This window comes from Accipiter gentilis, chromosome 30 (assembly GCF_929443795.1).
Source record: "Accipiter gentilis chromosome 30, bAccGen1.1, whole genome shotgun sequence".
NCBI classification, from domain to species: domain Eukaryota; kingdom Metazoa; phylum Chordata; class Aves; order Accipitriformes; family Accipitridae; genus Astur; species Astur gentilis.
Window position 1 is genome coordinate 1,079,602 of NC_064909.1, and position 14,911 is coordinate 1,094,512.

At 34.6% G+C, this 14,911-nt stretch overlaps 1 protein-coding gene across 1 annotated transcript in view; it reads left to right on the forward strand.

Moving 5' to 3' along the window:
- DNAH8 (dynein axonemal heavy chain 8) overlaps positions 1-14,911 on the forward strand; it is a 150,525-nt gene that overhangs the window by 100,340 nt on the left and 35,274 nt on the right. Inside the window, 8 exon segments of the mRNA XM_049833809.1 lie at positions 3,849-3,952; positions 5,620-5,796; positions 7,147-7,314; positions 8,475-8,687; positions 10,040-10,177; positions 10,501-10,628; positions 11,744-11,915; positions 12,721-12,876. Of these exon segments, the coding sequence (XP_049689766.1) occupies positions 3,849-3,952; positions 5,620-5,796; positions 7,147-7,314; positions 8,475-8,687; positions 10,040-10,177; positions 10,501-10,628; positions 11,744-11,915; positions 12,721-12,876 (1,256 nt within the window).

The window sequence follows — 14,911 nt, forward strand, 5'->3', positions numbered from 1 at the left end:
CTCCAGCTATCACCAACTCACAATGATTCTCTTACAAAAATGCCTCAAAGAAGCTGCCAGCTTAATCATTCATCTCAGCATTATATTAAACTGTAATATTTCCAATTTAGCATTTGTAATAGAAAGTAGAACCTGAAAGTGGCCAGAGAGAGCATGTGATGTAGTAGAGAGAGTGTAGAGAGAGGTAGCTCTAAATACAGTTAATTTACTCTGGACTTGTCTATGGAAATTCTTGATATACAATTTGAGCACTTCACAGTTGATTTATTTCAGATTTCTGCTGTAGAATAAGTAACTGTTACTTGTGGTCATTTTATAACTAGCGATCTAAAATACAGAAAAGTATGATTGAAATGTCCTTCTAATGTTGGATATCTGTTTGAAATGACCTTAATTTTTGGCATTAGATTAGTACTTAATGGGTTCAGAATACATTTCCAGTTTTCTCCAGTTTGCATCTAGACATGCTTTTGTAAATCTACAAAGGCAACTGAAAAGCTTAGGAAACTTGGTCTATTTGGGAAAAGATATCGTATATCAATCTAATAGAATAGAGAAGTCTACATTATAAGATTTTTCATACAAAGGTAAAAGGACGTCACATTTAGACAATGCAACTGGTACACTTTACATAAAGAAAAGAATAGAATAAGAATGTGTAGATCACAAACTGTTTGCTGAATTAGAGTGGACTGCAGAGAAGTGATCCTTAATATTTTCACATTATGCAAATTTCCCTGTATGGATCTGTTGCCATTTTTTGAAATCAGAACTTATCATTAGTTCTGCTTGACATGGTGATAAAGTCTGAGAACCTGGAAGATTTCTGACTGTGGGGGGTTTTTTTGTATTCTTTCTCCAGTTCTTCTATTTTAAAAACTAATTTAAAAGAAGCAACTTAAATAGCTTCAGCACTGACAAGAAAATTTCACATGTAGATTTTCCTAGCCTCTCACATGTTAACACTAATTCCTTACATGGTCTTCAAAACAAAATGATCATGTACAGGTAACCATGGACATGTACATCTTCTACTGCTGCATCTTTGATGCTCAGAAAATCGTGTCTGTCAGCTTATGGTCATTACTCATGCCAGTTAGAGTATTTTCTAAATACTTTCATTTGCATAGAAAAGATGTATTACAAAACAACAAAAATACTGGTCATCTCTGACTCCAAACATGCTCCACTGGTTACTGCATCCTAAGGAACTTTCTCAAAATGTTAGTTATGAATTCTTTAGTTACTATCTCGCACATCCATCCTTTAATCCTTAGTCTTTCATCACTTAATGTCAAAAGATTTAGAAGATTAGAAAGATTAACATTGACAGTTGTTTCGTTTTGTTAGGAGATTATCCTGATACAGGATATAAATTGTATGTTATTAAAATCAGCTGAGATAATGTTGCTCTTTTCATCTCCTTGTTGAAATGTTTTTCCTATATGTAATGATGTCTGGACCAATTCAAGATGCTTGTAAAGCAGCAAAATTGTAAGAAATACCTTGATCAATACTGATTTCTAGAAAAGTCCCTGGCTCGAGCACACTGAAAATGTGCTTGTCAGCAGTGCAGTATCTATGTGAGCAACATAGTTTAAAAGATATAAGTAATGTCTTTTCTGTTTTGTCACTTTGGGTGAAAATATGACAGATGAGGTAAAAACTGAGATCCAGTGACAATTACAATTATTTCTGAATGCTTAATGTCATGTGTCTTCTCTCAGAATCCATCTGGGGAATACTTGGTAGAGCATCACATGTGTAGATAATGTCTTTTCATATAGAACTGTGGTTCTACAAGAAGACCTCAGTTTAGCTTTGACAAATTAGGCATGTCATCCCTTTGAACAACTTATTGCTAGATCTTTTGCTAATTAAAAGTGACAGAAATTACATCCTCGAGGTCCTAAGAGTACTGTGGCTTAGTATCTTAATAAAGATTTTTATAATTTTTCTATATTCTCTACTTTTCTGCAGTCATCATTCAGACAAGTTAAAAAATACATTGACAAGAGAAGAAGATTACCTCAATTCTCTCTATAGGATCAAAATATGTGGTGCCTTTTTAACTTGCTTTAGAAAAGTTGTAGCTGGTATCAGCAAGGTTCTTACATGGAGTTCTAAATATCCCTCTGAAAAATACTATTCCTGTTTCTAATGCCTAAATCAGGCATTCATTTATGACTACAAGCACTAAAAAAAAATAATTATCTGATGGCATGGTACTGTTGTAATGTTTCTTGTGATTGGAAGTATGTAGGGGACCTGAAGAAGCTATAAAGGTTTCTTGTTTATAACAGAAATTCTTTGGTTCTTCTTGTTCTGTGTATTCCTATTCTTTGTCCATCTTTCTTTTTTCTCACTCTAGGATTGTAGCAGGGAAAGCTAATGCAGCAAAGGGTATCATTTTCCCTTTCATAGCTTCTCTTTCAGAACCTTTTTTTAACAGTGAAGTGAAATAGCCATTTTGGAAATTGCTGTCAGAGGAGTGGGAGGTGGGGGTGGAATGTTAATGTGTATGTACATCTATCCCTCAGTATTTTAGGAAGTGGTATATGTCTGGGAAAAGGAAACATTCTAAAACATCTCTCTTGTCTCCCAGTCAACATATTTCAGTGAATATACCTTTGAACTTCATTGTTGAGAGTGGCAAAATAACCTGTCTTTTAGTGAGGAATAATAAAGAGTCTCTAGAATGGCAGTAGCCTGATCATGAGGCAGCTGTGTCAGAACAAGAAATGTACTAGGAGAGAATGCTTGTCTGTGTGAAATGTGGTAACAGAAAAGTGGAGAGACATCACAGAGAAACATCACACATCAAATGTATAACTTCCAAGTGTGGTCTGACTCTAGCCCTTAGGTAGAGAGGGAGATAATGGGAATGCTTCCAGGCAAGTTTTAAGATTTTAAGATTCAGCGATGAAGAGAGGAGAGGCAAGAGAGGCTTCAGCATGCAATGTGGAGCTCAGGAATAGCCAAAAAATCTGTGCTCAAATCTATGAGCAAGAGAGGAGAGGAAAAAAAGAATGCATGAATATGTGGGAAAGACTGAATATATAGTAATTATATAGGGAGAAAACTCATCTCTCTCTGGGCAACTGTTAGTGTAAGGCTGAATGACCTCTGTGGATGGTTGCTTCAGCACATATAAGAGCTATGATGGGACTGGCCCTAAGCCAGGTGAGCACAGATGCTTCTATGTGTTTTTCTGCACTCTCTGTCACCAGGGACAAGAGAGGGTAAACTCAATATGCAGAAGCTGGAGGTCATAATCTTGCTGTGACTTTTGGGCCCACTTTTGGTGACGCCACTTCTCACTTCTTCCTAGAAAGAGCTCCCTATTGGAAGGCAGTTATGGATCCTAATATTTATGCAATCTCCTCATGCAATGATACAAATGTAGTATCAGTCTGATTTTCTGATTGTCCTGTGGCTTTATGACACAACATATATCCTTGACGTACCTCCCCCCCCCCCCCCCATTTTTCTTTTAAGTTTATACAGGGAGAGTACAGATATATTTTATTGTAGGTAGTATCCCACCTATACACCTTTAGGTACTGTTCACCGCTATAACAAACTAAAACTAAGAAGTATGGATTTCTTTTTTGAAGAATCAAACTTGTTTATAATAATTTTGCACCTTGTGAAATTATTTATATCCATGAAAAGTGAATAGTAGGCACAATCATGATAGCATGACTGTTTACACCCACTTTCTCTTCTTTACACAAATTTAAATGAGAACACAAGGTACAAGGCATTTGGGATCTAGACCTAGATTGTATTACCTAACTAGGAAAAAATAGTTTTCATTTTTCTGAATTTTATCTTTCACTTAATAGGTTTGTCTAAGCTGATGGAGGCCAGTGAATCAGTTGCTAAACTCTCTCAGGAGCTGGCCATTAAGGAGAAAGAACTGGCTTTAGCATCTATTAAGGCAGATAAAGTAAGTACTTGAGTGTTTAAATAGTATAAGGCAGTGGATAGCACCAGAATATATAGTGGGGTAAAGTGCCGTTGCAGAATTTTCTCATAATTTGTACAAGCCAAAGAATGTGCATCATGGTCTAAAATGAGGTTTCACTCCTCTTTCTGTAGCATCTTGATTCAGCATTTGCTTCTGAAAGTGAAGCGCTTTAAGACTGCAATGGAGGTTGAGTGCCTTCCTTGTTCTCCTCCCAATCCTTACCCACTCCTATAAGCATCAGGTTTCATTTTTTGTTTCATGGTTTGATTGACGTTTATTAAACTTAGGGTTATATGTGCACTTATTTGCAGATAAGTTAACAGATGATAATGTGACTTTATTATTTCAAAATTGCTTAGAAAAAAGTTCATCGCAGTTCAGTTTCATATTTTGTCTTTTACATTAACAAGGTGTCCATGTGTTCATGAGATTGGTGGTCTGGTAGAAATCTAGTTTCCAAAATGACTGTCTGGAAAGATATGTTAGGGAATGTTTTAATATAGGCATTCTGTTTTCTGGAAGATACCATAATGCTATGATGGTGCATATTTAATATGCACTGGAGAGCAAACTTTTGGCCAGTGACTGTCTGCATTCTTAAAGGCCTTTAATTTCATAAGAGAGAGAATTATGGCAGAAAGGGATGAAATTACAATTCTCACATTTCAGGAGTATGACAGATAGGCTGATAGAGTTCACTTTGTTCAATATTTATATTTGATATACATTTTGAAATAGCTCTCTGGCAAGCATTCACATAGCCTCTTAGTTGTCAACTTTTTCAATACGGCACTACTTATGAGTCATCAGGAGGAGATGATGTATGGACAAATAATAAAAGAACAGACACTTATTTAACTACATGTAATATTGCTCATAATCGGTATATTTCTTTCTTTCCATTAGTGCTGAGCCCTATAGAAATCAGAATTGGATTTGGGGAAAAAAAAAGAGAGATTTGGGGATTTTATTTGTCTTTTTTTTTTCTCTCAGTATTTGAGAGCATTGTTTATATTATTGTAAATGCTTACAGAGTGCCAGTCTTGACCATATACCTGATACTGGTCAACAAACATTCTGACACCAGTTGGATGTCACACATGCACAAGAGAATTAAAAATACATGTACTGAGGAACCAGACACAAATGGATAACTTCATTCAGTGAATTCGCATGGGGCTGTTCTTTGAATAGACTAGTTAAGTGTGAGTCTCAGATTAAAGGAGTAAAAGAGAGGCTGACTATTGGTGCAAATGGTTTGCCATGTTCCATTAGTTATATTAGCTAAACTATTTTTATTTTTATCTGCAGAATTGTAATGGAAAAAAAGCAAATACTTATTGTATTGAAAAAGCATAGATTCAAACAGGATATAAATCCATCATAGGATAAAAAAGGTCTTCTATCCATTATAAAAATAATTCAATTTTTACTGTCCAAGTCCTCATATGATAATTCTTTGTGGGGATTCTGCAAATTGTATTAATTTTTTATTCCATAGTTATATAATGCCATATATAGTTGTGGTTAGCTTTATATGTTCTGTATAATTGCTTTACATATCTGTTTTCTTTTGTGTCTGATGACTTAATCACTAGTTCCACCATTTTGATTTATACATTTTACATATATATTACCAATTCCAGGTACTAGCAGAAGTCACGAAAAGTGCCGAAGCTGCAGCTAAAGTAAAAAATGAAGTCCAAGGTGTGAAAGATAAAGCACAAAAAATTGTAGATGAAATCGATTTAGAAAAAGTGAAAGCAGAGACTAAACTGGAGGCAGCTAAACCAGCATTAGAAGAAGCAGAAGCTGCACTGAATGTGAATAAAATTCTTACATTTTTATTAGTTTAGCACTATTTGAGTCACCTGTGAGAGAAAGGCTAGAGCCACCAACATGCAGTTGTCACTTGATTTTGATTGCTGTCACCAGCTGTTCACAATTAGTGGTCATGTCTTGGATGAATATTTATGGAGCTCACTTTTTCCCTTAAACACATAGAGATTATTTTATAGTATTTGTTCTTCCACCCTAATACTTGATGATCATGAAGTTGCAAATCTTTCCAAAAATTAACAGGTATTCTAAAGGCATATGTATTCTGAATTCAAGAGAATACTTGTGCTGAAAGAATGCTTTTTCTTCATACTTAGCTAGTTGTGTCTTTCTTTTAAGACAAATAAAAGTCTGTCTTTTCCTTCACCAAAATGATGTTTAAATTGGAGAGAAACAGGAAACCAAGGGGATTCAGGGTGATCAGAATCAGGGTTAAGAAATTTGGAGACATTGCTGTGCTACTTAATTTCATTATTCTGCTCTGAACAATTAAAAAGTAAAGAACTCTGGAATCAGAAACAATGATGCATTATATTTTTAAGGCCTTCTGTTCCAGTTACCAGAATTTATGTGACAAAAAATATGGAGTGGAAAAAGCCAGGAAAGGAGCATTGTTTGCTCTTACACTGACATTTAGATAATGAGATAAATGAAACTTCAAAAAATGGTCACAAAAATCACTTCTAAAATGTGTGGACTCATACATTATCCTGTGGTTTCTATAATGTGTCTGTACTTCTTCTAGACAGGTAGTTGGCATGCATGTATTTTGTAGACACAATATTTAGTTTTGAAGTTTGCAATCACTTATTATTTTTGTATTCGTTATTGAACAAGGCAAAGTGTCGGTGATATTACTGGAAAACAAAGTAAAAAGTGGTATCTCATACCTATAATAACTTAAAACCCAACAAAAATAACCAAATCCATCTCAGAATAAATGATGACACTTAACCCTTAAAAATCTAAATTACTATTTTACCAAGGAAACTGCTTTTAAGTCCTGTGCAATTTTACAATATACTTTTCTTCAGTCACTTAGACTGACAAGTTAAGTTAATGCTGCTGTTCCATGTATATAAATTTGATTTTTGAGTGATATCTTTAGCATTGGAAAAATATTCTTGTCTAATATATATTCATTAAGATTATTGAAGTTTCATGAACTATGGAATTTATTAAAGTAATCCCAGTTACTTGCTTTCTTTGTATGTATTTAGTACAAAATTTCCTCAGAGAAAAGTATGACAAACAAACATTAAAATCAAGATACTGAATGGGAAAATAGAATAATGGTATTGATGCAGGATTCTGTTACATTTTTCTTCAAATAGACCATCAAACCAGTGGATATTGCTACTGTTAGAAAACTTGCAAAACCTCCTCACCTAATTATGAGAGTCATGGACTGTTGTCTTCTACTATTCCAAAAGCAAGTAGATCCAGTTACCATGGATCCAGAAAAGCCTTGCTGCAAGCCATCATGGGGAGAATCATTAAAAGTAAGTAGTTTTCAAACGGTGTTTCTTGAATATCAGAAATAGCAAGTGCATATCAGAGAATTTATGATGCTGTTTACTCAAAACAGGACAGAATTTTGTAAAAAGGCAAACAGATGGGTTTAAGGTAGGGATAGTATATAAATGGAGTTTATTTGGTAGCAGTAGTAGGTGAATTGCTTACAGACTTGCAGTAGGAGCTTTAGATTTTCCTCGTCCTGTTCTTGGTATATGACGTGGTGGCAAATAAATAAATCATACCAATCACATTAACCATACATGAGATAAGGGTGTTCTGGAAAACCCCTCTTTCTCTTTGGGAACTTGTAGGTTCACATTTAAACAGTCTTTTCTGATCCTCCCAGGCTCCTTGATTGTTTGAAAGATTATTTGACTAACAGTAGCTTTTCCCATTGTGCATTTCAATGTTCCTGGCCCAAATTCCTTGGTCAGACAGCCATCTCTTCCTTCTGGACTTTGATCTTCTCTCAGGATATTCTTTTATTTCCATGTCTTCTGCTGCCATTCTTTAATTTCTGTCCTACCTCTATTAGTGTATTAATTTGCCAATATTATTGCCTCAGGTTTTTCATCATGCAAATGAAGAAAAATTACATGCTTTTTATTTAAGCTTTTCCAGCAATTAAGAAATCTTCAAAACTTCTCATTTTTCACTGACATAATGAAATGGGATAAGCAGTTATTCTATAAGTTGCCTTTAACATGTTAAACATTTATTGGAAAAAAGTTAAACCCAATTATTTCCCTTTCCAAAAGAATTTAGATCACATTTCACAAATGCATAAGCATTTTTTTTGCATTGTTTAGATAAGTTACAAATATATGTCTGAGGCTTTAACTTCAATTTTTTTAATGAAATGCTGCTTCTTAAATGCTCTTTAAATGGTAGCACAGGAATATGGAAGATGGAAAGTAGATCAATAACTATCAAACCTAGTTACTGGAGTATAACCGCTTAAAACTAAAATAATTGAAAGCATTTGGGAGGAGTTACAACTGACTAGCACACTTTTTAACTATATGAATTATCTCTTTTTACAGAAGAATTTTAGGAACACTTTTTTAATATACTCGCCTATGAACAAGCTTTTCAGTGTAAAAGGTGTAAATAGCTTATAAATATCCTGTGTTGTTTTTTGCAGCTTATGAGTGGCCCATTCTTGCAGAGTCTACAGCAGTTTCCTAAGGATTCAATCAATGAAGAGACAGTAGAATTACTCCAGCCTTACTTTAACATGGAAGACTATACAAGGGAGTATGGTAAAAAGGTGTGTGGTAATGTGGCAGGACTCCTGTCTTGGACACAAGCCATGGCAATATTTTATGCTGTTAACAGAGAAGTCTTGCCTCTTAAGGTAATATGTCATCTCTTGCTTTGTGTTTGCTTTCCATGTAATTTAATTTCATTTACTTTAATAGTAGTAGGATTTAAAAAAATATATTTAGATAACTTTATTCAGACATAATTGCCTGTAGACTGTAGTGGCTAAGGATGATAGGAGCAGAAAAAACCCATATCCTTTTCTTGATTCTAGACAGAACACAGAATTAAAAAATTAGCCTAGATTAAATTTATGTGCTCTGGTTTACTGTGTACAGTGAAAGGTGTTTTCAGTCTTTGTTTTTATTATAATTACTTTATAATTGTTTTTTAAAAGTTGTACCAGGATCTTCATTGCTTTTCTGAAGAGTCCTGCAAACAGAGGTTTGCAGCTATTTTACCTTCTTTGCTTTCATACGATAACTTAGAATGAGTGAAGGGCTGATATCTTGCGCAAATATGGGCATTCTGAAGAGATTCAGGGCTCACAACAATAAAGGAGCTATGTTGCAACAGTGGCAGCCAAACTCAGTAAAACATTTTTAGGAGTCATTTTTACATTAGTGTGGGTGTTCTTTTTGATGTTTGTGAACATTTGAATAAAACCAACTTTATCAGTGGTAAAAACTATATAGAAACTCAAAGGCAGTGATTCTTGCTTTTTGGATTCTAAACCAAGTATTTAAACCCTACACATAACACAGTTTACAAAAAAAAAAAAAAAGTAGTTGAAGGGGAAAGCATCTGAACGGTGATTCCAAATCTTTTCCATACTTTCTGCCACTGGTAGTAATGTTATTTACAAAAGTAAAAGTAATGCAGATGGATGATTAAAAAAAGTTATTTAATGAATTTTCTGTGTTCCGCATTAATATCAGTTTAGGGGGAATGGGAAGATTCACTGGTTTAGGACCATGGTTTTCTAGTGGGTAAAAGCTATATTGTTAGCTGATAAAGGACCAGTCTCCTGTTGTTATGATTGTTGATCACTACAGAATGTACTAATAAAAAAGAAATAATAAGACATATAATCAAGCAAGAAGATTGAGTGATTGTTCCTCTAGGCTAATCATTATGTACAGATCAGAAACCTTACTGCCTTAACCAGCTTCTTTAAATGTAAATTTTTTTTTAAAAGAAATAGAGTTAACAATACGTAGTTGGAACCTTGAGTACTACATTGTTATGTAACAAAAAAATCATATCTGCAGTATATATGTGACACAGTTTTCAGACAATATTTTTAATATTTCTATAAGCATTAATATAAAATTTATTTTGATATATTATTGTCTCATGATTACCAGCTTAGCAGGCTTAAAATAATTCATTGAAGTATATTCAAATCTTGCATGATTATTGTTTTAATATTTCTTCTCTTTGCAGGCTAACTTGGCAAAACAGGAGGGCCACCTGAAAATAGCTAATGCAGAATTAGCAAAGGCTCAGGAGGCATTAGGTGAAAAACAAGCTGAACTGGATAAAGTGCAGGCAAAGTTTGATGCAGCGATGACGGAGAAAATGGTGAGATAGAAGTATTGTAGTATTATGAAAAATTCTTGCATACAATACTGTTATGTAATTGGGATTTGATACAAACAGGTGTTTAGGGCCTGCTACCTTGAATGACATGGTTCAGGTATAAAAATAAGAGATTTAAATCTGTGTTCTCTCATATTTCCTTCTTTCTGTGAATAGGAACATGTTAGACAATACATATACTTAGCGTTCTCAAGAATGAGTTTTAAACAAATAAAATAATTAATAGAGGATGAAAATATATATAAAATAACTTTAAATTTTTGCTTTCTACTGTTAAATTATGTAGGACATTTTTTCAATTTTAGGACTTACTGAATGATGCAGAAACATGCAGAAGAAAGATGCAAGCAGCCTCTGTACTTATAGATGGATTGAGTGAAGAGAAAGTTAGGTGGACTCAGCAAAGTAAAGAATTTAAATCTCAGATTAACAGGTATCAAATTCATCAGGGAAAAAATGCCAACAAAATACATGTAAAAACTGAAGAGCTAGTAAGCCGTTTAGTAGCTCTAATAGTGGTACTTCATTTTCCTCCTGGAAATCTTAGTATAGTTACACAATTAAGTGAACTATCCTGGAATTTGAATTTTCCTCCCATAAGTGAATACCTGAGTGCTAAGTGCTTGTATTTCAGTTCAGAACAATACCTCCAATTTTGGAATTTATTTCCAAAGGGATTATATTTAGTGCAGTTATGTGCCTGTAGTAAAGCTGCCTCTCCTGTCACCCTAGCGCTGCACCTCGATCCAACATTACTGGGGAAGTGAAATTTTCAGATAGGTGGGAGGTAGGGATGATCTAAGGCTGACACTGAGAAGGAAAAAGGAAGACTTCCTAGCCTAATGCTGGATAGGAAAAGAAGCATCCCTTTTGATACTAGTTACAGCATATTTGAATAAGAAAAGGAGGCCTAGGGACCAGACAATAACCCTTGTCATATACTCTGTGTGTTGAAACACATGGGACAGTAGGTCTATTCTGAGAAACTTGGAAACTTGGGAGCTCCCATTGGGAGCTCCAAATGGCAAAATGTTGAGCAGCCTAGGAGCCAGAGATCCTGGCTTTCTAGAAAACAGGAAACCTGTCAAAATGGTTGCTAAAGGTAAAGAGCCTGAAAGTTTAGGGTCAGCTTCTGTGGAATACTTCTGTTTCCATAAATTTCCTATGGGGAAATTGGGCATTTCTGGTGAGGTCTGCTCATTCCAAGAGAATTAAGTTTGTAGCTTTTGATAAATATTGTTTTGCAGACATATTTTTAAGAGATAAACCAAATTCTTGCTTCAGTTATGAAAGAAAGAATAGTTGTCATCAGGACTTTATTACTTTGTAGGGGTGAAGATAATGTTTTCATACGATACTACTCAAGTTTTGCCACAAAAACATTTTGGATAAACAAAGAAACTATTTGTTGTTCTCAAAGAGCAACAGTTCTCTCCTTAAATTGTCCTCAGAACTGAAATCTTCTTATGTTTCAAAAGCTGGTTGTCTAAAAGAATAGAAATTGAAATTGTACATCACCTTTTGATTATTATTTTGTTCCTTTTCTAGACTTGTGGGAGATGTACTGCTCTGCACAGGTTTTCTTTCATACTGTGGACCTTTTAATCAAAACTTCAGGAAGCTTTTGATTAAAGATTTTTGGGAAGCAGAGATGAGAGCCCATAAAATCCCCTTTTCTGAAAATCTGAACCTGATTTCTATGTTGGTAGATCTGCCAACAGTAAGTTCTTGATGCTTGGTGGGTTTCATTTTAATTTCAACTAACATATTCTGACTGTTAGCAAGCATTATGCTTGCTTAGAACAGAACTATAATCCCTAATTTTGCTGTGCAGTATAGTTCTGTGGTTTCCAAATGTTCTTGGAAATATCTACTAACCATCTGAGTACTGAGCAATGTTTAGAAAGATAAACAAGTTATATATTATAAACAAGTGACATATACAATTAGACAATTGCCAGTAAGAAAGTGCACTTTCAAGTATCTTATTTTGAGAACCCATCACCACAGCTATAGATCACATATCTACTAAAACACTGCGTTTTGTTGTTAGCTTTTGGTTCTGTCAATATTATCTGGGTTTGGTTTAAAAAATAAATTTTATGTCAAAGATAACATTTAAAAAAAAAACATATCAAGTCTTTTCATTCAATGTGAATGTATGAGAAATCAGAGGTCAACACCAGAATCTTCAAGTTTCCTTCAGTAAATATTAATCCCCCAAAGCTCTCTTAGCCTGTTTTTTTCTTAATTGATCCCAATGTTTAATTTGGCTGTCAGGATGCCTTTTTGACTTTCTTACACTTCATAAATATATTTTTTATAATTCTATATAGTTAAAGACATCCATAAAATAAACTCCTGGAAATATTTTTCCATCTGCATTCATCATTTTTCAGCAGGTTCAGATATGCATCCCCTTTGGCTTGATGTCCCCATTATTTCTTAGAACAATAGTAACTGAAGGTTAATTCCAGTGAGATTTTATTCCAAACTAATTTTTTTTTTTTTTCCCCTTTCTTCAGATTAGTGAGTGGAATCTTCAAGGACTGCCCGGAGATGATCTCTCAATTCAGAATGGTATCATTGTCACTAAGGCAACTAGATACCCGCTTTTGGTAGATCCACAAACTCAAGGAAAATCATGGATTAAAAAGAAAGAACAGGATAATGAATTACAGGTGAACAGTATTTTAAAGGAATAATGTGCTGTATTATATTCCTTCAAACATTATTGCTTTAGTGTGTGTCTGCATTTGAGTCAGTGTAACTCTCATATACACATATTGAGATAACTTTAACTTGTATGGAGACTGACAATGATGCAGAGGCATCGGCAGGCAACTTGACCAGAGCTGTAAATCCCATTCAAGGACTTGGAAAAGATTGTATTTTAAGTAAATACTGGTACGAAATCTAGCAAGGAGTATGAAAGAGAAGGACATAGCCTCATGTTCAATATTGGTATGTCCCCTATACAGAGGGCAAAGTGATGAAAAGTGTAACAAAAGAGTATAATATGAAATTATTAAATGAGAATAAATTGGGCAACTATTAGTAAGATTACAGACAAAGGCAGGATAACTTATAGCTTTGAAAATGCAGGCAAAGTACTTGAACTGATGCGGTCCAGAATTTAGAACCCGAGGTGGAATTCATATATGAAGTTATTGCTATAAAAGCAAATTGAGGACAACCAGTTAAAACCAAATCCAAGACAAAGTTGTGCATCCTAATGTTACTGCAGTTTTAATAGCTCTTTTATAGCTTCAGGCAATAGGGTTAAATGTCTGCTCATAATATAATACAAAGATGTTCACGTGTCACCTGTAGCCTGCATCACAAATGAATTTTTCGCAAATGAAGTAGCATGGGAAAAGGAGCCTGCATTTTAAAACCCTTAACCTGATTGTTGCAAAATCTCATATGTCCTCCTGAATCTCAATAAATTTTCAGGGGTTTAGGATCCCTAGATTTTGAAGATTTTAAGTCTTGGAAGTAAAGTGGATGTGAAGTTCTTGCTTAGCATTTTATCATTTATAAAGCAAACTGTCAGAACCACAGAGAAGTTGAGGTTGGAAGGGATCTCTGAAGATCATCTAGTCCAACCTCCCTACTCAGAGCAGGATCTTCTAAAGCAGGTTGCCCAGGACTGTGTCCAGTCAGGTTTTGAATACCTCCAAGGATGGAGACTTCAGCACCTCTCTGGGCAACCTGTTTTAGTGTTCAACCACCCTCACAATAAAGTTTTGGGTTTTTTTCTTACTTTTTAATGGCATTACCTATATTACAATTTGTGCCCATTACATCTTGTCCTGTTACTGTGTGTCACTAAGAGGGGTCTGCCTCCCTGTTCTTCATTCTCACCCACTAGGTATTTATATACATAGGTAAATACCCTTGTGAGCCTTCTTGAGGCTAAATAATATCAGCTCTCTCAGCCTTCCTCATATGTCAAGTGCTCCAATCCCTTAATAATCTTAGTGGTCCTTTCCTGGACTCACTTCAGTGTCTCTCTTATACTGGGGAGCCCAGAACTAGACAGAGGACTCCAGATATGTGTCTCCAGTATGGAGCAGAGGGGAAGGATTGTCTTCCTCAATCTGCTGGTAATGTTTTTCCCAATGCAGCCCAGAATGCTGTTGACCTTTGCTGCAAAGGCAGATTGCTGGCTAATGCTGAACTTGTCCACCAGAACATTGGCCCTATTTCATACCTGCAGAGAAAATCTTGAAAATAATATGAGAACTTTCTGAAAATCAAAATCTAGGAAGCAATACAAAAAGAGTGTTTTATTTACTTACTTCATTTTTTAATGGTTTCATATATTATGAATCCCATTTCATGATATTTCAAAGATCTGAGTTCATAATATTGTAACAACAGTTCATTTGTTAGACTGAATTCAGGTTTCCAGAAAGAATTTCTCAAGGTTTCAAAGCTAAAATTAGAAAAGCTATGTCCTCAGGACATAGAATATTAAAAGAAGTTAGGTGTCTCTGATTTCAAAAATATATGTAACATCTTCAATTCCCAATAATCTGTACCATTTTTATTTGGTACATCATTATTCTCATAATGAAATTTTGTGGATTCCATTATAGCCAATCTTTTAATTCACCTTTTTATTGTACTTTTCATTGTATACACAGGAAGTATTTCTGCATAAATTGCCGCATGGTCAATGTTTATTACTTTCTTTAAAATGCAACTAAC